Raw genomic sequence first — 22,222 nt, 5'->3', positions numbered from 1 at the left:
TTGCAATATATCTTCTTACCTTGCTGGGACTCTCAATTTTTCTTATCCTCCTCTATTTTTTTCCAAAGCATTTCTCAGAACTAACACACTCTAACAATCTACTTATTAAGATTATTGCCTTCCCCTGCCCCACTAAGCTCACAGGGGCAGGTACTTAGAAAGTATTAACTGGGTGAAGGAGGAACACGGTCAACCTCTGCCCCCTGCAATTTGTCCCATGGGTCACAGCTTTGCATTCTGAAGGATGAGAGACCTCCTCCTTCAAGACAGCTCTCCCAGCCTCTCTGCTTTTTAGTGAAGGTCCCACATTTTTCTCTGACTGCTTCTCATGTAATGGCTCCCTCTCCTCAAGATGTAACTCCATCTGTCGGCATCCTCTTAGATGTGTAGAGTCCAGACTTGAGCCCGGTAAAAACGTCTGGAGGCGGACAGAGGGAAAATGGAGAAATCTGGGGAGGGAAGAAGCAAGGCAGAGAGACCCAAGGAAGAGACACCTGTGGAGCTGCTTTCGAACAGGCCTCCTGACATTGGACTGGGAAGCCTCCTACACCTCCTGCCTTCCTCCCGCCTTCCTCCCGCCTTCCTCCCACCAAGCATTTTAACTGACAGCCTGAGGACCCTGAGGATCCCTATTTTCCAGAGAAATCTACTGAGTCTACCCAGGTAAGCATCAGATTGAGGACAAAGGACAGAGGCCTAGCAGGTGGGGGAGGGGCTGGACACGCTCCTCCCCTCCCCCTAGCAGAGAGCAGCTGACATTATATTTGGCGCTCAACCCATCTCAGCAGGGAGTCCGGTCCACGCAAGAGCCCAGGGTTTGGAGGGAGAATGAGCCAGCACCGGAGATGTTGGATACTGCAGAAACAGAAGGATCTAGAAGGGTCTAATGAAAACAAAGCCTGCCTGGGCCAGATGTGAATTCCCTGAGGAAAGGAAGTGCCATGGTCAGCAAGGGTGGTTCTGCGGACTCACAGGACCACGTAGCCCCCAGTATGAGCAGGTAGCTCAGGTGAGCTTCTCGAGTCTGTCCTGCTTTAAACCTGGAGGACGTGACTCAGTGATGGCTTTGCCACAGCATTCTCTCTGTATTTCCACCCCCCGTTCCAGCAGGGGATGGCATCTTGGTCAAGCTGAAGTCTGATTAGTTGGAGAAACCAACATGTCACAGCGCCCTGAGAATATTAAATAGTATTTACAAGGGGATGACGTTGGGAAAATAATTACCGATGGTAAGAGGCAAACAGCGGCGGGGACTCCTCCACTGCTCAAGTGGTGAGAAATTAGACGGAACGGGCTCAGAGCAGCGAGGGTTTGTCACAGGGACAGCGGAAGGGGTTGGAAAGTCGCTACCTCTGCTGATTCTGTTAATAGGATAAAGCAGCCTTGCAAATAAGAGCCAGACCCCAGGAGGCCTGTGTTTGAGGGGATTTTAAAATCAGGCCAGGTCCTGCCAATAGCTTCACTTTTAGATGTGCTGGAACTAAAAGGGAGCTTAGAGATCAGCAATGCCACTGGTTCTCAGTGTGGAAGGCTTCTGCCTTCCAAAAATACTGCAAGTGTTAAGTAATAATTAATTTATTTTCACATTTCTTATTCATCAAAGACACATAGAGGACTGCCAGCTGGGACAAGCAGGAAAAGACACAGAGTCGATGTCACTCTAGCCCCAAACAAGAGATCTATTGTTTTTTTTCTTGTCAGCCCAGCCATATTATCTTGTGTAAATGTAGTTTCCCTTTTGAAAACATTTAAAATAACACAAGGGTCCATTTTTTGGGTGGAGGGAGCCGGAGGGAGCCTGGAGTTATCTATGCCAGAAACCCCCAATTCAAGCAAACTCTCTTATTTTATACACAAGTACACTGAGACCCAGAGAATGTTAAGTGGCTTGCTCAAGGTCACACAGCTGGCTGTCAAGAGGGCCAAGGCTAGATCTCAGGAATCAGGAAGAGGGGAAGGCTGTCCTGGACACGCAGGGGTCGGAAAGTACATCACAGCAGTGAATGCAGTGCTGAGCACATGCTATGGACACCGCGGGCTGGGCTTAACTCGTCCTCAGTCCTTACTAGCTGGGGGGCCTAGCAAAATGATTGACGCTCTCTGAGCCCATTTTCCTATCAGTGAAATGGGGATAATAATAGCACCTACCACCTAGTGCGAGGATTAAGTGAAGTAACAGAGCACTTAGTAAATAGTAGCTACTTTTCTTCGACACACTTGTGTGGGTGCACGGAGAGGGAGTGTCTGTGTAGACATAAGACCAACAGGCTTAGAGAGCAAGGTCACATGATGCAACTTCCAGGTGCCGCCCTGACAAAGCCAGTGGGAGACAAGTTCTGTCCCAGTGGAGCTCCAGGTACTAAATTGCAGAGCTGTTACTTCCAGGTAGTAACTCAAAACCGAGCATGCCACATCCAGATTCACTGCCTTTGAATTCCAGTAGAGACTTGGGAGTCTGAACTTTCATAAATTATTATTGAGATATAATTTACACACCACAGAAGTCACCATTTTTAAGTGTACACTTTTGGTGGTTTTTACTATATTTATAAGGTTAGGCAACCGTCAACATCTACTTCCAGAATCTTTCATCACCTCAAAAAGAAACCTGGTATCCATTAGCAGTCAATCCCCATTTCCCACTCTCCCATCCCGTGGTAATCCTCTCTATGAATTTGTAAACTCTGGGCGATTCATATGAATGGATTCATATAACATGTGGTCTCTGCATCTGGCTTCTTTCAGTCAGCACAGTATTTTCAAGGTTTGTCTATGTTGCTGCATGGATCAGGGCTTTACTCCCTTGGAATCTGCACATTTAACAAGCTCCCCAGGTGGTTCTGAGTGGGCTTTGGGAAGAAAAACTTCTGGTTACTCTATGGATACAAGGCCTCGATACTTCCTTCAGGTGTGCCCATCTCGGAAGCCCGACTGGTGAGAGGAGACATGGCTGGCCGCTTGCCTCCTCCAGAGCCTGCAGAGGGTGAGCAGGGTCTCCTGGTGCTTGGGAGGGAGGACATGTGCATTTAGGGACAGTGTCTAGCTGTGCTGGGAACTGGGAAGATTAACTGCAGGACTCACACAAGGGGATTTAGTCTCAACTCAAAGACTTTAATGTACATTATGCTCTTGGAAAAACAACTCCAAGGAAACAAGTGGAACCAAAGTCTTAACCAGCAGGGATTCTCATTCAGAAACCTGGTGTGAGCTACAGTCCTGGAAAAGAATGGCACAGGGACTCTGACCATAACACAACAGTTTGAGGTCAGGGTGCCAGGGCTGGTGTGCGTGCAGGCACATCCTCAGGACCCCCGGGAAACAGAGCATCATCATGCCCGTGGCTGACAGCACCACAGCACAACTGGGAAGATCTAGGCCGACCAGGTCATCTCTGGAGCTCTGAATGAAGGCACAGAACTTCAACAGGGCTAAAGAAGCCCATGCAGAGCAAGAATCTTCCTCTTGCTGTTGAATCCCAGGTCATCAATCAGTCATGGTGGCGCTGGTGAGTAATGGGGCCATCCAGAAGGGTTGTTGCCAAGTTCCACTTGTGGGTCTGAGGCCGCAGAAGGGAGCAGATAGGAGGGGTGTGAGACTAGCAAGGCCCCTGAGGTCAGGGACCACAATAATCTTGAATGACTACTCACTGAGGCCTCTGGATAGGAGAAAGGTACTTAGATGGAGAAAGCAAAGGCTGACCACTCATCAGAACCCAACTGTCTTCTGTTATGCCCTCTCCAATCTGGGCCTCCAGAGAGGTCACATGCCCATGTTTGGTGTGATGTATTTCTGCTCAGTGAGATGCAGGCAGAAATTCTGGCCCATCTCCCTATCACCCTCTGTTTAACTTTGAAAAAAAGTCACCAACTGACATCTCAGACTCCTGGGTAGCCCAAGGTTTCCTGTTTTCTAACCATTCTATGGAATAAGCTCAACTTCTTCCCTTTTGGAAGAAGTAGGCTGCTGCTGAGGCAGGTCTCTCCCAAGAGCCCAACTGGAATTCAGTTAGGTTAGCACCAAGGCCAGGCTGATGGGGAACCCACAAATGTGCCTTCAGGATGGGGTACAGCCTCTCTGGCACTGAAGGAACTTATTTATTCGTGAAGGAGGGAATTCTGGCTCTATTTCTGCAGATCCTGGTGGGGCTACTGCCCCGGCAGGTCTCAACAGAACGGATGAATGGAGAAGCCAGGACTGCAGCCGTGTGGAAAGGGGCCTCCCCTGGCCCAGAGCATTCCTAGTTAGCCAGTCCCCACACCCTCGGGGAGCTCCACCACCACCGGGGCGCAGTCCTCAGGCTCCGCCTCAAAGTCCCACCGAAACTTCTTGGTCAGGTGAGCTTGGAACTTTTCAGCTTTCTGCCTCAGGGTGGCATCCACGGCAACACTGCAGGCGGAGGAAAAGAAAACCTACAGAGAACAGAGGATAAGTCACTCCTGAGAACACAGAGGGGCCGAAAAAGCTGTGGAAATTTCCTCATGGTGTTCAGCTCTCTGGGGCAGGTGGATCAGCTGCTGCTGGCACAGGCCCAGGACACCTGCTGTGCTCCCCCTTAACCAAAAAAGAAGGTCCAAGCCCAGTTGAGAAGCTGGGACAGGACTAGAATGGAAAATTACTATCCTGGGCAGAAATGCCCCACTGAGAGTAAGGCCAGTGGGGCCATCACCTTGGCCCTGCCCTCTAAGATCTATTGGGCCCTGGGCAATAACTTAGAGGAAGAGGTAGTAGCTACACCAGCAGGTACTAAGAAAGGTATGGGAGGCTTATAAACCCCTGGATCCTATAAAGTCCCAGGCCTAAGCCAATGAAGCTGAAATGCTAAATGTCTAATCCAAACGGGCCACCGGCTGCCAATTTGAGGTTTCTATTCCTCTTAAAATTCTGATATTTTAAAAAATTGTGGTAATATATACATAACACAAAATCTACCATTTTAACCATTTTTAAAATTATTTTTTAAATTGCACTAAATATACATAATATTTACCATTTTAACCATTTTAATAGTGGCATTAAGTATATTTACACTGTTATGCAACCATCACCACCAACCATCTCCAGAACTTTTTTCTCTTCCTCACCTGAAACTTTATATCCATTAACTCCCCATTCCCCCTCCTCTGGCCTCTGGTAACCACCATTCTACTTTCTGTCTCTATGAATCTGACTACTCTAGGTACATCATGTAAGTACTTGCTCTTCTGTGCCTGGTTTATTTTACTTAGCATAATGTCCTTAAGGTTCACTCATGTAGCATGGGTCAGAATTTCCTTCCTTTTAAAGGTTGAATGATATTCCATTGTATGTATAAACCACATTTTATTTTCCATTCCTCTGTCACTGGTCATTTGAGTTGTTTCTACCTTTTGGCTATTATAAATAATGCTGCTATGAACAACGGTGTAAAAATATCTCTTATAGAGTCCCTGCTTTCAATTCTGTGGAGTATATACCCAGAAGTGGGGGTTTTAGATCATAAGGTAATTCTGTTTAATGTTCTGAGGAACCACCATACTGTTTTCCACAGTGGCTGTGCCATTTTACAATCAGCAATGAACAAAGGTTCTAATTTCTCCACATCCTCTCCCACATCTGTTATTGTCTGTGTTTGTTTGTTTATTTACAATAGCTACCCAAATAGGTGTGAAGTGGTATCTCACTGTGGTTTTGATTTGTATTTCCCTAATGATTAGCGATGTCGAATAACTTTCCATGTATTCATTGGCCATCTGTATATCTTCTTTGGAGAACAGTCTGTTCAAGCTCTTTGCCCATTTTTGACCAGGTGATTTGTTTCTTTGTTTTTGAGTCATCAGAGTTCTTTATATATTCTGATATTAATCCCTTGTTCTGATGTCCTTTTACATTCAGTTTCATCTAATATAAACATGGGCAGGGACAGAACAGTAACTTTCTCTACAACTGAAACTGCATTCCAGACTTCCTTGGATCCCAACCTCTTCTAAGAATGACAGCAAACCCATTACTCCTTCTCACACTATTTTACTGTTTTCAAAGAAGTTTCACAGAGTATTCCAATGCATCCTCAACAAGGCCCTGGGAAGACATACTAGGATGCTGGTTTTTACAGAAGTGGAGGCTGAGTGGAGTTAAATGGCTGGGTCAAAACTACCAGAAAGGAAGGAGTAGTTTTTCCCAGACTTCTCGTCGGCTCCCTGCAGGACCACCCCACAGATACAGGGGCATGAGCAGCTCTTTGATCCACATCACCCTTGTGCCACAGCTGGCCTGCAGACCACTACAGAAGGAATCTGGGCTCCAGGGGCTTTGACCTGAAAAGGTAACAGGTGTACTCTGTGGCTGATTTCAGGAACAACCTCCCTCCACCCACTTCTCCACCATCTTTCTGTTAGCAAGAGCGAGGCACATTGTCAGTGGTCTTTGGTTAGAGCCACTGTGTGGGGTGGTAGTAGGAACAGAAGTAACAGGGAGGAGGGTGCAGAAACAGAAGGCAGGGGGCTTACAGAATTTGGTTTCATTACTTGGGAATCAACTAAATACAGGATCAGGAAGCATAGCCACAACAAAATACCAGATCGATAACTAATTAGAGGGCAGTGTGAGCTGGGCAGCAAGAGGGCAGTGGGGAAGCCGGCGGCCTGTCTGTATGCAGCTAATGGAGCTTGCTCTGGAGCGTTGAATGTGGAGCTGGCTGAACTCTGCGGGGGTGCCTGGTACAGGAAGCAGAGAAGCCTTATTTCACACAGCATCAGCGCTGGAGGCCCTGCACACCCATGGGTCTGTCCCCAGAGGTTCTGGGGAGACTGCCGCTGAATCGGCCTCTTCCTGTCCTCCCTTCTTACATAGTAAATTGTACTGCTCTCTACATAGCCCCTTCCTCTCCAGCCACGTCGAGCAGCTGCCTAGACATGCTCTACTGCTTCTTCTATGCCTCTCTGCACACGTGCTTTTCCCTCTGCTTATAACACTCTTCCATCCTTGCTTTCTCCTCCTTCACCTACTGATTTCTACTAGTGGCTCAGGCTTAGCTCAGCCACCACCTTCTTTGGGATGGCTTCCCAGGCCAGACGGAGCAGGTGCTCCTCTGTGCTCCCCTGGCACCCAAGGTTATGTGGAACAGGGCCTCACCCTCAGTCAGGGGAAGTCCACTTACTATCGAGCTCTCCCAAGAGACGAGAGGCCAAGTCCAAAGCAGAGACTCCTTTTCATACCTGCATCCCACCCCTAGTACAATGTTTGACATATAAAAAGGATGTTTAATTAATGAAAGGATGAAGAAAACCATAGGTTCTATGAAAATCCATTTCTGGTCCCCTTTTGCACAGTGCTTGAACCAAATGATTGTGATAATTATATGATGGTGCTAGACAGAATAAGGGACTTGTCCTGGGGAGGAGGTGGCTTATTTACCAGGCTCCTGAACGCTACCGGCTCACGAGCCAGCTCCTTGTGACATGCCTCTTATAAAAGCCCAAGCTGAATGGAACTGCTCTAACCTCTGTCCCCCAGAACTGTGCCTGAGCTTCCTTTATGGCATTTCTCACACTCTGCTTGCATCACAGTGATCCGTACCCCTTCAGAGTAGGGGTCACTTCCTAATTATCAATGTGACCCACACAGCAGATAGCCCAGGGCCTGGCACAGAGTAAGGGCCCACAGGATGCTCACTGAACAGATATGAATGAGTCGGAGGGATTGCCCTGCACGTGGCCATGGCCATCAGTGAGAGGCTGGAATGGCTGGGCTCATTCTCATCACTCATCCTTCCAACCCACCCCTCAAACACTGTCTGGGGGTAAATCAGCTAGAGGCAGGTTTCACACAAGACTTCAGTCTGAAAAATTAGGCTTCTAATTTTTGAAAAGTGCTATGTCCTTTTTAAAGAACTTGTCAGTCTAATGTTTACTACAAACATGGAGGTAGGACAGGAAATTACTATTCCCATTGTACAGATGAGAATGGTGATAAATGTCAAGCAGGATCGAGTCCAAGTAGGGAAATCGAAATCTTTCTTCCCTACCAAGACCTTCTTTTAGTCTTGACATAGACTTAATACATCCTTGATATTTTCAGCAATGCCCTGTGGGGAGCCAAGGGGCTAGGAGACCAGGTGGTTCTGGAATTGTCCCCTCTGCAGGCCTCTAGGACCCAGGGCACAGCCAGTTGACTTTTTAAAAAATCAACTTTATTGAGGAACAATTTACATACAATTAAATTCATCCATTTTAAGTGTTTGATTCATTTTGATAAGTATATACACTCATGAAACCACTATATAATCAAGATAGATATATGCTTGCTTTTTCTCTTGGCATCCCGTTCTGTGAGTTTGAAGGCCCACATGCTATCACAACCAGGATACTGAACAGTTTCACCACCCCCAAAAACATTCCCTCACAATGCCCCTTAGTGATCAAATCCTCCCATTGTCCCCAGACCGTGGCATCCACTGATCTATTTTTGTCTCTATAGTTTATAAACTTGGTATTTTTAAAACTCACAATTCAGAAGAAATGTTTAGACAGTATTTGGTTTTCAAACAATAATTTACTTTGATTCTCTTGTTTTTAGATTAATTTTATGCCTTCTTCAGAAAATTTAGTAATGATCTGGTTATTTTATTTACTAAAATGAAATCAAGTAAACACTTTTTAAAATCACTGAGAAATGAACCATCTTAATATTGTAAGGTTAATCCAGGATATTTAAAAAATACTATTGAAATAGGATAATACTTCATAAACAACTGCATTTATCTAAAACTAAAAGCACACCTATCAGATATTTTTCTTCAAATGTAAAAAAGGTATTAATACTTTTATCGTTTAGTATATATTGTAAAACTGTAAATTACTTTAGTCAGAAATGTGAAAGCTTTCTCTTAAACTCAAGTTAAGTAAATTGAGTTCAGTCAGGTCACCTTGAGAAATTCAAAATACCACCGTAGGTAGCTGAGTCATTTCTTATCCTATTTTTTGGCTAGACCAAAAAGATGAAATTTCCTAATTTTTTCAATTCCCAAATGATTATTCAATTTAGAATAAAACTAGCCAGAGGTAGTACATTTTAGAAAAAAGTGGTATTAAAAGCAAGACTATCACTCCACAATGATTTCCACAAAGGCAAAGAGGAGGAATCATGTCTTGAGGTCAGTTTAAAGATTTTGGTCTGTTTCATCAAGGGCTGTAATCATATATGGGAGCCCACCGCAGTGGGCTTTAGAATCAAACTTCAGTCTTGCCATCCACTTGCTCTGGCAACCTTGGGCAAAATTATGTGACCTCCCTGTTCCTGTTTCCTCACCTGTAAAATAGGATTATATACTTAACTTCCAGCATTGTTGTGAAGGCTAAATAAAATAACGCACAGTAAATGTGCAGAAGTGATAGCTGACGGCAGGAGGTGTAGGAGTAGGTAGGTGAAATTTATCATAGCTGGTGTTATGATAAAAATACAGGCATATGTTGTTTTATTGCACTTCACAGATACTGCTTTTTTTTTTTTTAAATTGAAGGTCTGTGGCAACCCTGCATCGAGCAAGTCTATCAGTGCCATTTTCCCAGGAGCATTTGCTCACTTGGCATCTGTGTCCTATTCTGGTAATTCTCGCAATATTTCAAACCCTTCGCCACCAAAAAGACTACAAGTCGCTGAAGTCTCAAATGATGGTTAGCATTTTTTAGCAACGACGTATTTCTTAAAGTATTTTTTTAGACATAATGCTATTATTGCACTTATCATACTATACAGCATAGTATAAACATGGCTTTTATATGTACTGGGAAACCAAAAAGCTTGTGTGACTCACTCTTGGTGATACACACTTTATTGTGGTGGTCTGGAACCGAACCCACAGTATCTCCAAGGTATGCCTGTACTATAGACATCATTGTCAGAGCTAGTGTTTTCCCTCAAGACTTAAAGATGGACACTAGCATTTAGAATACTGGCAAGAAATGAAGCTGGAAAGCCTATAAGGCCTATGTGACTAAAAGTATTAAAAAAAAAACAGGGTATGTGACTACGCCTAAATGCTATGCAATCAGCAATAAGAATCTTTATTTTGCAAATAACTCACTTTATAACATACTATTAAATTCAGATTATCCTTTCATTGGTTTTAAACAAATAATGATGACTCAAGTTGCTTTAAATAAAAGGAAAAACTGTATCTATTTTTGTAAAACAAATAATTTTTATTCAAACTAAATCCACGGGATTTTTAAAAACCAGTGGCATCTATTCAAAAAGGCCTCTAATGGCAGAGGGCATTATGTAGTTGATTTTATACAAACTAATGTGGCTGTCTTTAAGTGCTCACACACACAAACACCAGTCCCTCTCCATGGGTAGTAGCCATTTAAACTGCTAAGTAAGAAAGCCAGTTCCACGTACTTGACTACCTGCGGGGAGAGAGCAGGCGGCTGGCTGAGGAAGACTTTTATGGGCTGATTCATTCACTCACAAACACCTGAAGTGAGTGCCTGCGTGCAAGCGGATTGGATCTCACTGCCAAGATGGCATCAATGTAACTCTCCATCAGAAAAAATAGAAAAAAGTTTTGTAATATCCCTTCCACATTTTGCCTGTTGAAATCTGTGTCATCCTTCAAGCTCATGGTCAAATGCCCCCTTCACAAAAAAGCCATTTCTCTGTCTCCTCAAACCTCAACCTCAGTCTGAATGAACCAATCCCCTTCTGGTGCTCCTAATACCCTTTGATCAGACTTCACTGTTTACACCTATCATATTAGGGTCATCTATTTACACTGCCACAGGAATTATGCACTCTGTCCATTTAAAAACACCCAGGTTAGGATCCAGATCAGAATGACCTATGTTTGGGCTTTTAACTTTTTAGGTAACAAGGACCACAGAAATAGGATCAGAGGTGCATTTTGGTGGTGGCATGGGAGACAGATGGGCTGACGGGGGTAAACATGGAAGCTGATAAACTCTGACGCAGTCTAGATGAGATGAAAAGGGCTGGGTTAGGGAAATGATACCGGAGCAGGGCTGCCTTCTAAAACACTGAGTGCTATCTGGACTTATCTGATTAATTCGTTTGTTTATTTTCCCACCAAAATATGAACTACAAGTCAGGGCCTCTGTCTTATTCACAGCTATATTTCCCATCCTAGAACAGGGCCTTGAATGCAGCAGGTGTTCAGCAAATACCTGTTAAATCAATGAAGAGATGCCTTGAGGGCAGGAACCCTGGCTAACTCATATATGTATTCCTCAACACTTTCAGGAGAGTGTTGTATATAAAGAAAGGATGCTCAAAAACACGTGTTGATATATTGTTTTAAAGGCACACGTCCCAGATTTCTCCAAATAATGACATCAAATTTTTTTGGTGAGAAGTCCCAAGACAGAATTCTTCTAACCATCAGCTTTGCACACCCCACCTGGACATCAAGAAATCCAGCTGGGCCCTTTCTGCTTCGTAAATCATTGCTGGCGACGAAGCTGCGGCAATTAAGAGCTCAGCTGTTGGCTGTGCTGACAATGGCTGGGACAGCCAACAACGCAGTGTGACCCTCCTACGTTTGCACAGCAGCATTAACGCACATCACAAGGGTAGCACATATTCCCAGGGGCCACAGCCACTGCCAGAGGCGAGTTAGCAGGCTGATGCATCCTACTGCTCTGCAACCCATAACCCAGTAACTGTGGGGCGGATTTCCCCTGCAGAGGAAGGATAAAGGGATTTAATTTTTCTGTTATATCAAGAACCAATGAAAGGGCAGTTTTATAACTCTTCTGAAGTGGAATACACCAAGCTCAAACCATCAGCTTGACTGACTCATCTCTGTGTTCCGCACAAGTCCTTCAACTCCCAGAGTTTTATGTCAGCTGCCTGATCACAGGGACTCTTCCAACAGTATGTCTGTTTTAGAAGAGCTCTGTACCTGTGATCCTTGATAGTGTCTCCCCTAATGTCAGTCAAGAATCTTTTGCGGGGATCTACATTGTATTCAGTACTCAGGGGCATAAGCACAGGTCTTAAATCAAGACTCAGGCCTGGGTACAAATCCTGACTCTATTACTTACTAGCTGTGTGACCATGCATAAATGACTTAACCTTTTTGAGTCTCAGTGTTCTCACTTATAAAATGGGAATAATCCTCCCTGCCTTACAGTGCTGCAGAGAGGTTAAATGAGGGTACCTATATAAAGAGATAACCATGGTGCCTACTAAATGCCAACAGGCACCTAGTAAGTTCATTCCTTTCCTTACCCTGGGTGGGAGTGGGAGGTTAGTGAATCGCCACTTTTTAAGGAGCAGGCCCTGTGGGGTTCTCATGTACAGGGAGAAGAAAGCAGTCATGGAGCAGAACGTATGGAAACAGCTTGCAGCTTCTGCCTCTTCCATACTTGAAAAAGTTACAAAATGTGAGTGACAGAGGTTGTCTCAAGAACATAAAGGAAGCTAATCTGTTTGCAAAGGGAGGAAATAGCACAGGATGAAGATTGTAAGTTGTTTGAAGCTTCTTCCCTAATTACCACTCATAATGAAAATTTAATTGCTGAGTTAAAAGCAAATTTCACTTTTTTCTGTCAGAGAATCTCTGCAGAAACTGGCACATTTTGTTTGAAAAGGAAATCAAAGTTACTTTAATGCTTAAATGAGATCTAAGGAGCTGCAGATGTTTCCCTGGGAATAACTAGCTTCAAAACTCTGTCCTACTGGGTTGCAGCAACTTATGGTTACAGAGAGAGAGAAAGAAAAACTGTTTTGAGCTAAGTAACTCAAGTGGTGGGACTGATTCAAATTCCAAGTACCCCAGGGCTAGGCACTCCGGAGGAGAGTTGGGGAGAAGGTGGCACAGAGAGAGGGGCTCTGGCATTAAGGAGCTCACAACCAAGGAGAGACAGAACCAAAAAACAGCCTAAGATTAGGAAACTGAAATGAAGAAAACTTGGTTCAGGAAAGAATAGCAAGAAACAAAAAAGTAAGCTTCCGAGGGTACTTTCTCAGACCCTGGCCTTAATTCTGACCCACTGGGGTATCAGCTGAAAGACTGCTCACCTGTAAGGTGCTGGTGAGGAAGTTGTCCTGGGACACAATGTCCACAAAGAAGTCGGCGGGGATCTCACCGAGCTGGTGGTACAGGATGGAGATGAGGTTGATGTAGAGTATGTGGTGTTTCACCATGGCTTCTTCTGACCGGCACAGAAGGTTCAGGAGCCGCTTCCAGTGCTCAAATGCGTCGTACACGTTCCCCAGCAGGAAGCACACAAAGGCAAACTGGAGCTCACCTGAAAGGAGCAGAGAGGAGAAATGAACTTTAGGGAGAGGAGTAGCAGCTGACTCTCCTAGGCCATCAATTGCACTGGGCCTTGGCAATGGGGCTTTCTGTCCTTGTGACTCCTCCAGGACCTGGAAAGGGGTTTTGTACCTAGAAGCTACTCAATAAAACCTGCAGAAATGCAAGGAGAAACCAAATCAGTTTTGGGTTTCTATAAAATCAGACTGCAACAGCAGAGGTACATCTAGTATTTGCCTGGCATTTAAAAAGTTGACAAAATGAGTCCATGGATATTATGCCAAGTGAATCCCAAAACTGGCTGCCCATTTGAGTTACTAGGAGAACCTGTGAAAACTAAAGCTGCCCAAGCTTCACCGCCAGAGATCCTGGATGAGGACCGATGATGGGGCCTCAGTATCTGAAGCTCTAACAAGCTCCTCGGGTGTTTCTGATACAGATAGTCAGCTTCAGGGTTGGGGAAATGTGTCATTACACCATGTAATCCTCAGCCCAACTCTACAAGGTGGTCAGAGAAGATGGTATTTGCCTCATTTTATACATGAGGTCAGTAGACTTGCCCAAGGTCACATATCTAATGCTCGGCAATTGAACAGAGGAAAGATAAACCAGATTTCCTATTGGGTGGGAACAGTCCTAGAGCCTCCTAGAACAGGAAAATTCAAGAGTACTTTTCCAGGGTTAGACTGCCAGCCAAATTATTTTTGTTTGTTTGATCACAGGGCTCTGTGATTTAATCTCTATGAGTAGCTTGTGGCTCTGGAGCCAAACTGCCTGGGTTCAAATCTCAGCTCCACCACTTCACAGCTGTGTGACCTTGGGCAAGTTACTTAATCTGTTTATGCTTCAATTTCCTTATTTGAGCTTTGCAGTGAAGATTAAATGAATCAATATAGCACATATAAAGCATTTAGCATAATGCCTGGCACAAAGTAGCACTCAAGGAATCTTAGTTATTATCCCACATTTCCACCAGATGCCTGTCTCAAACAAAGAGACCTAATAATCCAGAAGCCATTGTTTTTGGGCAAGCAGCTGGGTGTCTGCCAAATTTGGTTGCCAAAACATACTGTTACTGATCAGAGACATTCTCTCTGACTTCAAATTTAAGGAGGGCTTCTGTGGCATACCTACATGTGGGCCATAAAAAGAACAACAGTAAATACCTCTTCAAACACATGGTGTCTGATCTCTGTCACCTCCAGAGACCTGGAAAAACTAGTTTCCTGTTCCAAGCCTTGTGGAACTAAGTTTGCTTTCTGTGAATAGTTACCTGGTCTAGGTAGTCTGGATATTTGATGAATATTTTCAAAATACAGTAAAATTTTCTTTGTATGATAGAGGTTAATGATTTGCTTCTTCAATTGGCTTTACCTGGTTAGTTTGAGAAAATACAAGCTTATTCTCTGAATTTAGGGCATTTATTTAAATTAATACATTTCTGGCCTACTCAAAAATTAAATTATGAGATCAGAAATAATTTCAAAGAGCTGTCATGAAGATACAGTGATCCCTGCAACAGACTTTTTCACAAGATTACTCTGAAGAACTGAAATGTTTCAGAAGTAGAAAACAGGATTTCTGTCCATTTTTAAGCCAGAATTTTAAGTGTTACTTATTAAATAAGAAAAGATACACCCTTTAAAATGTCCCTTTTTATCAGCTGAGCCAATTTCTATAAAAGGCCCTATATTCAAAATTCTCACTGATCTTCCAATAGAAAAATATGCAAATACTGGACAACTTGTAAAAGAAAAAATATTAATAGCTATTAAAGCTGTGACAAATGTTTGCTGTTACTAGTAACTGAAGAAATATAAACTGAAATAAGATGTCATTCTTCAACCATTCACTTGGAAGAGGCCTTGGCTAAATTGCCAGGTCAAATGTCAAAGTGATGAGCAACAGCTTATCATCAACCAGCTGATGAGGAAGCACAACCTCCTCCGGAAACACGCACACTCTGTTCCAATAATTCCCACCCTAAACATAGGCAAAAGGACACATGAGCAGGATCATTAGACAATAGTTATAATAGGGAAAATAGGAACATCTTAAAGATCCACCAACGGATTCAATAACTATGGTTCATACAGGCTGGTTTAATAACTATGGAACCTAAGTAGCCACTAAAGAGAAGTGAGTTTCAGTGACATGGAAAAACGTTTATATTAAAGCAAATTACAACATAATATATTGTAATCTTGTCTTTTGTGAAAATATCATACGCATACACCAACATATAACTGAATTTAAAAGGACTACAAGGAAACACAGAAATATATTTAAAAACTGAAGAGGAGGGTGTAGCTCAGCAGTAGAGCCCAAGCTTAGCATGCACGAGGTTCTGAGTTCAATTCCCAGTACCTCCACTAAACAAACGAACACAATTACCTCCCCAAACCAAAAAAAATAAAATAAAAAAGGTAAATGTTATTTTTAAAAAACCACCTGAAAAATACATATCTAAAAGATGGAAAGTAAATACAACAAAATATTAAAAAATGGTTATTTCTTAGTAGTGGAATTTGGAATTTTATTTTTGTTTTTCTTCTAGGATGAACATGTTATTTTTGTAATAAGGGGGAAAAACAACAATAAAAACTGTAACAATTAAAAAAAAAATCACTGTTCTGGCTGAACCCTTAAGAGAGTCAGGAGCTTAACTGAGGGGACAGATAAAAGGCCCCCAGGGACATGGCTGGGACTGGGAACCAGGAGTCCTGGGCTCTGGTCTCATTTCAACCACAACACTGAGTCAGCCATGTCCTTTCCCTCCATAGACCTTAATCTGTAAAATGCAGTAGTGTGGAGGCTGGGCCACACCACTGGTTCCGAAGCACAGGATTGCCTATATCAGCTTCACCTACAGTGCTTGTCTGTTACGTAGACAGACAAACTGTTGGGACCCCACTCTAGACCTTCTGAACCACCCTCCAGAGGTAAGGCTTGGGAATCTGTATCTTTAACAAGCGTACTGGGTAAGACTGCCTACTCGTCAGATTTAGGAATCACTGGACCAGATAACCCAAGATGTACTCCCTGTTCTAAAGCCCCCCTTTTTATACCCTTCCTTTGGCCCACTCTCAAAGAGCCTCACTCCTCCTCACCTAGCACATCCTGGGGGCTGCTGGGGAACTGCTTGCTGAGCACAGACTCCAGGGCATAGCTCAGGTCCATGCTGTGTCTGGTTATCTCTGCCGGTGTGGCACCTGCCGGGAACATCTGTGTGGGCAGCTCTGAGAAGCGGATCTCTGTGCCAGCTCTGGGCTTCATCTCAGGTAGCCGGGCCAGGCCCTCCTGGTAGCTTTTGCACTCAGTGCCGCAGAGGGGGAGATTCTGCCCCAACCGGTCCTTGGTGTGCTTCATGGACAGTACGGGCAGCACCTCTGAGAAGGCACAGATCTGCCGAGTCTCAGGCTGCAGCTTCTCCACTGTGGCCTCGCTGATGAAGTTGGTGAGTGAGATCCACTTCTTAAGTGTGGCATATGGATAAGGTCCCAGGAACTGGTCCAGCTCCTGGAGGTTGGCCCTCATGGCCTCCACCTCAGCCTCTGGGGCTGGGGACAGGTCTACCTCTTCCCGGACTGCATTCCAGCGCAGGACCATCAGCCCCCGCTGCTGAAGACTAAGAAAGAAGCCCATACGAGGGCCCACCTCCCTAGGATTGGCCTTGTCCACAGAGCTGTAGTAGAGGAAGTGGATGCCTGGCGGGATCATCTTCACGCCTCGGAACTTGGGCCCCACCTCCCAGGAGTTGTAGTCAATGCCAAATTCTGTCCCCTTGGGCATATTCAGAATAACCACAGTGGCCCCTTCAAAGAACAGGCGCTTGGCAAGCTCAGGATCCATCTGCATGGCAGCCATGGGACCAGTGGTCGGTGATCCAGAAAAAAAACTTTTCTAGTCTTCCAGAATAGCTGAAAAAAAATAAATCAGAGTTAATCAGAACCTAGGGAAGAATGCTTCATTTGCTGAACATTCTCTATGTGCCAGATATTGAATTAGACCCCTGACATAGTTATCTCCCTTCATCTTCACCACAACCCTGCATCATTTTTACAGATGAAGAAAATGGGACTTAAAAGAGAGTTTCTGTGTTTTGGTTTAATGAACAAGAACACTCACTTCACAGCTAGAAAGACATCAGTTAAAGAAAAGTGACACGCTTAAGGTCACACAAGGACCCAATTAGAACCTGGGTACCCTGCCCTTCTGGTTCTTTCCACTGTTCACTCAAGATCTATTCTCAGATCTCTCTCTCACAACAGAGGAGGAAGGTGGAGAAAGCCTCCTATAACAAAACTATACTAAAATTTCTAACCCATTCTAAACTCTAACACTGTCTAAACTGTCTTAAACTATAACTCTGTCTAAAGCCTATTGCTGGAAAGTCCCAGAAGAGTTGAGAAGCACCCACCCAGTTTTCTGTAAGCCCCAGGGAAAGCCCAGAAATGGACAGAAGGTGGAAAGTGTGTGCCTAGCATCCAAAATTCACAGGTTTGGCAAGTGGAGACCTTTTCAACCACAACCACAACCACACCCACCTCCTCCTCTTACTTGTCAAAACACTAAAGTCCAGGGAGTGAAACAACCTCCCAAACAGTCCACAGGCAGTGGCAGCTCTGGACTACTCACTCAGAGTGGATTCAACTGGCATGGCTGGCCTCGGATCAGTATTTATAAGAGAAAGAGCTTAGAACATTTATTTTATCTACCTCTGAACAACCCATGAAGACATATTGGTAAAACTTCTGTAAGCAAATAGGCATTGCCTCTATATTTATTAGAATAGTTCCAACGTGAACTAATTTAAACCAAACAATTATCTAACCTTCTAGTCCCAAGACAGCTACCTATTCAATTCAGCCAAATAATCCCGGAGTGCCTGCACTGTGACAGGATCTTCGCTGGGCACTGAAAGAAACATTCACAGAGTAAGACAGTTACCACCCTCTAGGCACTTCCAGTCTAGCCAGATGTAAAAACAATACCCCAAATCTTCACAAAGAACCAGATGCCTCTTTAATCCTTTTTATTCATTTTATTTTAAACAAACAAAACAAAATAAAACCATAAGGAAAGGAAGGCCAGCACTTTTTCAAAAATCTTAAGGCCATATTTTATTGCCTTAATCCCAAAACCACCACAAATGACTCTCACTCTAAATCAGAATTTTTCTCAAACTGCGAGTCACAACCCATTAGTGGGTTAAGAAATCAATTTAGAGGATCTCGAACAGCATTAATTTTTTAAAATAAAAGGACAGAATTTTAAAAAATCAGAGCACATCATGCTCTGTATTGTTTTCTGTAAAGCTAAGTATTGTTTTCTGAAGTTTTGTGTGTTGTGAGGATTCTTGGTCACAACCTATAATGTATTTGTTACTGTAGTTCACAATCGTCAAAGTCTGAAAGCCACTGATCTGAATAATTTAGATCATCTTCCTATTCCCAACCTTCGACTCAGAAGGTACTTAATAAGTATTTACTAAATAAACAGCAGTTGCATTTAAAATAACTGCTCATCAATTAGCCATTTTCCCTGTGGCATCTGTGTGCTCCTCCTTGATATCGACATTCCTTTCATTCTAATCCACCAGACAGTAATTCTCTTCACTGTATCTTTAGCAGCTGGCACATGGCCTGGCACAAAGAAGATGCCCTGGAATGCAAAAAGTCATATCCATCCACTTCTCTCCACCACCTTACTCTAAACTACCATGTCCCTCACTCAGGGAGCAATCACCCCTCCAATCCCTTCTCCATCCAACAGCTCAAGTAACCTTCTCAAAGTGCCAATCTAAACACTTCACCATTCACATTTAATACCCTCTGAGTGGCTCTTAGAAAACTGAAATTTTTACTATGACCTATAAGGCCTGCATGGTCTGGGCCCTGGCAACTCCTCAAGCTTGTAGCATACCATGCTTCCCCTACAAGCATTCTGTTCCAGACATTAGCCTCTTTCAGATCCTCGAACAGGAAGCTCCCCGGGATAGAAAAGTCTTCCCTCCCCTCTTTTTCAAATCATTTTTCTGATCTCTGCTCAATAGTCACCTCTTCAGTAAAACTTCCTTGACCTGGGGGATAGGTCTGGTATCCTGTCATATACCCTCATGGCACGGTGAATCCTTCCATTTTACTCATCACAGCCGCAATTTTGCAAATGTTAATAGAGGGCTGTCACCTCCGAAAGACGGGAGTCTTTTGTATCTCTAGCACACATTAGACGCTTGGTAAGCATTCACTTAATAAAAGCATGATATCCATTTTGTAGACATGAAACAAAGGGAAAAGACCTTATCTGAAGTTACAGAGAGTAGGACAGAACTACTTCAAACGGAGCCAAGGTCTCCGGGGCCACAAGTTCTAAAGTTAGGAAAAAAGCAAGTTACCCCGGGCGTCCCAAGAAGTCCTGGCCACGGTGTGTCGGGCGACGGTTTCTCAGGAAGAAAGGCCTACAGAGACAAATGGGTCCCACCTCCGGCCCATAGAGAGGGACCCCGCAGACCTGGCTAGTTCAGGGCCCTCCGCGATCCCGAGCCGGGAAAAGGGGTGGCCGGGGCCACACAGACAACGAAAGCAGAGCAGTTAAAAGAGGACAAGAGGCCGCACTCACCGACTTCGGCCTTGCCCCAAGCTCAGGAACCAGGGAAGCGCACCGGAAGTTCTCCCGCTCTGGCGCCGCACGGGAGCAACGGCGAAAGGGGCCGGGCAGATCCCTCAGTCGCGGAAGGACTGGCCCGCGCCTGCAAGTTCCGCCCTATTAAAAGTTGCCTTTTGCTACTTTCAGTAACTGATTTTAGCTCCCGAACCGCGGATAATAACTTTCATCAAACGATGCATTTTATATCCTGCTCCAGAAACACATCCACCAGCCATGGTTTTTCGGTCTCAATTATTCATGGTTTCAGAAGCTGAGATCAAGGTCGTGACTGCCAGATAGCCACAGTCAGAGGTTCCGTCATGATCCTGGTCAGCCAATCACTATCAGAGTAACAGTATCACAGCTGGCCATTTATCACCGGGTCTCAGCCTCCAACCACTCTCAGCCCTAGGGCAGAGCCTCAGAAACCCAGCCCAGAGGGAACCAGTCTCAGCAACAGTAGTCACCACATCGATGCCTCCAGCCATAATCACCCAGTGTCCTCTGGCAGTGCAGGCCTATATATCTCAGTCAGGCTGTAAACTTGAGGAAGGGAAACTGTCTGGCTTGTTCTCCACTGTTTCCCTGGAATCTAGCACAAAGCCAGGCACAAAGTCTCAGCTCAGTACATATAGTATGCATTTAATTAATGATAGTAGTTTGTTATTAACTAATGGCTTCTATTTTGGGGCCTAGCCCTGTGCTGGGTGGTTGTATCAGTCAGGGTTCAGCCAAGAAGTAGAGCCAACAGGAGGTATATAACAGCTTCACTGCAAGGAATTGGCTTACGTGATTGTGAGGGCTGGCTAGGTAAATTCAAATCCAAAGGGCAGGCCACTTGGTATATGATTTCTAATCCTTGCAATGACCCTAGTTAAGCAGAGTTAGTATTCCCAATATGCAGAAGAGAAAACTGAAGCTCAGAGAGGTTACACAGCCAGAAAGTGGCAGGGCTAGGGTGCAAACCAAGGTCTGACTGGCTATTCTTGTCCCCAGGCTGCTGCTCCTTAGCTTGTCTGTCACACTTCCTCAGTGACAGCTGGACATACCAATCTGTCTCAGTCAAAATTCATCTTTTAGGGAACTGCAGACTAGACCGGGCCCTGCAGTCATGGTTAATCACAATGAGCTGCTGCAATATTAACCAGAGATGGCCTCCATCAGTCACAGTCATGCATGTCAATCTCAGCCTGTCATGTCAGTTCCATTTCCTGCATGAAGAAGCTCAGCTCCCTCTCCACCCCTCCTCATTCCCAGTCTTATGCTGAGCTCTGCAGTCTGTTTTCAAAATGCCCTGTTCCAGCTGGGTTCACCCCTTTCCGAAATTTCAGGGCACTGAACTCTAGACACAGAAGCTGTGATGGTAGCCCAGGAATCCTACCTTGTAGATTGCATGTCTATCCAGATCGGGTTTCTTAACCTTGGTACTATTGAGGTCAGATAATTCTTTGTTGTAGGGCCATTAACCTCTGCATTGTAGGGTGTTTAGCAGCTTCCCTGGCCTCTGCCCACTAGATGCCAGTAACACCCCTCAGCTGTGACAACCAAAACTATCTCTAGACATTGCTAAATGTTCTCCTGTCAGAGGAAATCATACGCACCTCCCACGTTAAAAATCACTGATCTAAATGAACCAGCCAGGTTATTCCTAAGCAGTTCGGAGGCTGACCCTATATTTATGTGAGACAGAGATACAGATCCAGGGTGTGGGTGTACCCAATGTTTGCAAAACAAGTCCTATTCCAGGACTCCAGGGGTGACAGCTAGCTAAAAGAAAACTACAGGGAAAATTCAGGGAAGGATTCACAAAACTCCTGGAAGCAACTGCCTCTGACAATGGACAAGAGTCTGGAGAGGGTTGAAGAATTGCTTTTCACTGCACAGCATTTTGTATCATTTAATGAGTTACCTTGAAAGAGAAAAGACATAGTATTTAGTATTTGAAATTATAGGGAAATGCTCAGGATTTAAGTTTTTAAAAGTATTTAGAATGGCATGTATAGGTGACTTCAACTCTGATAAAAATACATATGTATGAGAGAAGACTGGAACAAAATGCACCAAATAGTTAGCAGTGGTTCTTGCTTGTGAGATTTTGGGCAATAAAGAAAGGTGGTTGAGGTGAGTTGTTTAGTAGAATAAAAGGCAAGTGCTGGTACCTGCACCTCCAGGGGCTCAAGGGACAAATTTAAGTTTTACATGGATTGTGGTTTTTAAATTTCAATATTTCTGTATTTATTTTTATGAAGACCTTTCTTTGCAAGGGACAAGGGATACTAGTTTTTCATTTGCATAAGTAATATAGTTTCCTTTTTAAAT

At 44.2% G+C, this 22,222-nt stretch overlaps 1 protein-coding gene across 2 annotated transcripts; it reads right to left on the bottom strand.

Moving 5' to 3' along the window:
• Positions 1-3,090: 3,090 nt before the first annotated feature.
• On the bottom strand, positions 3,091-20,089 carry AAR2 (AAR2 splicing factor). Of its 2 annotated transcripts, none has more exons than XM_010960779.3 (4): positions 19,877-20,089; positions 16,366-17,175; positions 13,018-13,247; positions 3,091-4,409 (listed from the first exon to the last, which is right to left on the bottom strand). In XM_010960779.3, the coding sequence occupies exons 2-4, from the start codon at positions 17,120-17,122 to the stop codon at positions 4,242-4,244; spliced, it is 1,155 nt and encodes a 384-aa protein (XP_010959081.2). In that variant the 5' UTR covers positions 17,123-17,175; positions 19,877-20,089; the 3' UTR covers positions 3,091-4,241. The 2 variants fall into 2 exon arrangements, with proteins under 2 accessions (XP_010959081.2, XP_045376925.2); XM_045520969.2 differs by lacking the exon at positions 19,877-20,089 and adding an exon at positions 19,653-19,853.
• Between the last annotated feature and the right edge of the window lie 2,133 nt (positions 20,090-22,222).

Source organism: Camelus bactrianus, chromosome 19, assembly GCF_048773025.1.
Source record: "Camelus bactrianus isolate YW-2024 breed Bactrian camel chromosome 19, ASM4877302v1, whole genome shotgun sequence".
Taxonomy (NCBI): domain Eukaryota; kingdom Metazoa; phylum Chordata; class Mammalia; order Artiodactyla; family Camelidae; genus Camelus; species Camelus bactrianus.
Note: the sequence above shows the minus strand (reverse complement) of the source record. Positions and strands in the feature narration are given on the sequence as shown.

Excerpts from the sequence above, each read along its gene's own strand:
- AAR2 (XM_010960779.3), bottom strand. The coding sequence starts at position 17,122 with ATGGCTGCCATGCAGATGGATCCTGAGCTTGCCAAGCGCCTGTTCTTT. Across the intron at positions 13,248-16,365 it reads CAGCCCCCAGGATGTGCTAG|GTGAGCTCCAGTTTGCCTTT; the intron begins GTGAGGAGGAGT and ends TGCTCCTTTCAG. Across the intron at positions 4,410-13,017 it reads TCCTCACCAGCACCTTACAG|GTTTTCTTTTCCTCCGCCTG; the intron begins GTGAGCAGTCTT and ends TGTTCTCTGTAG.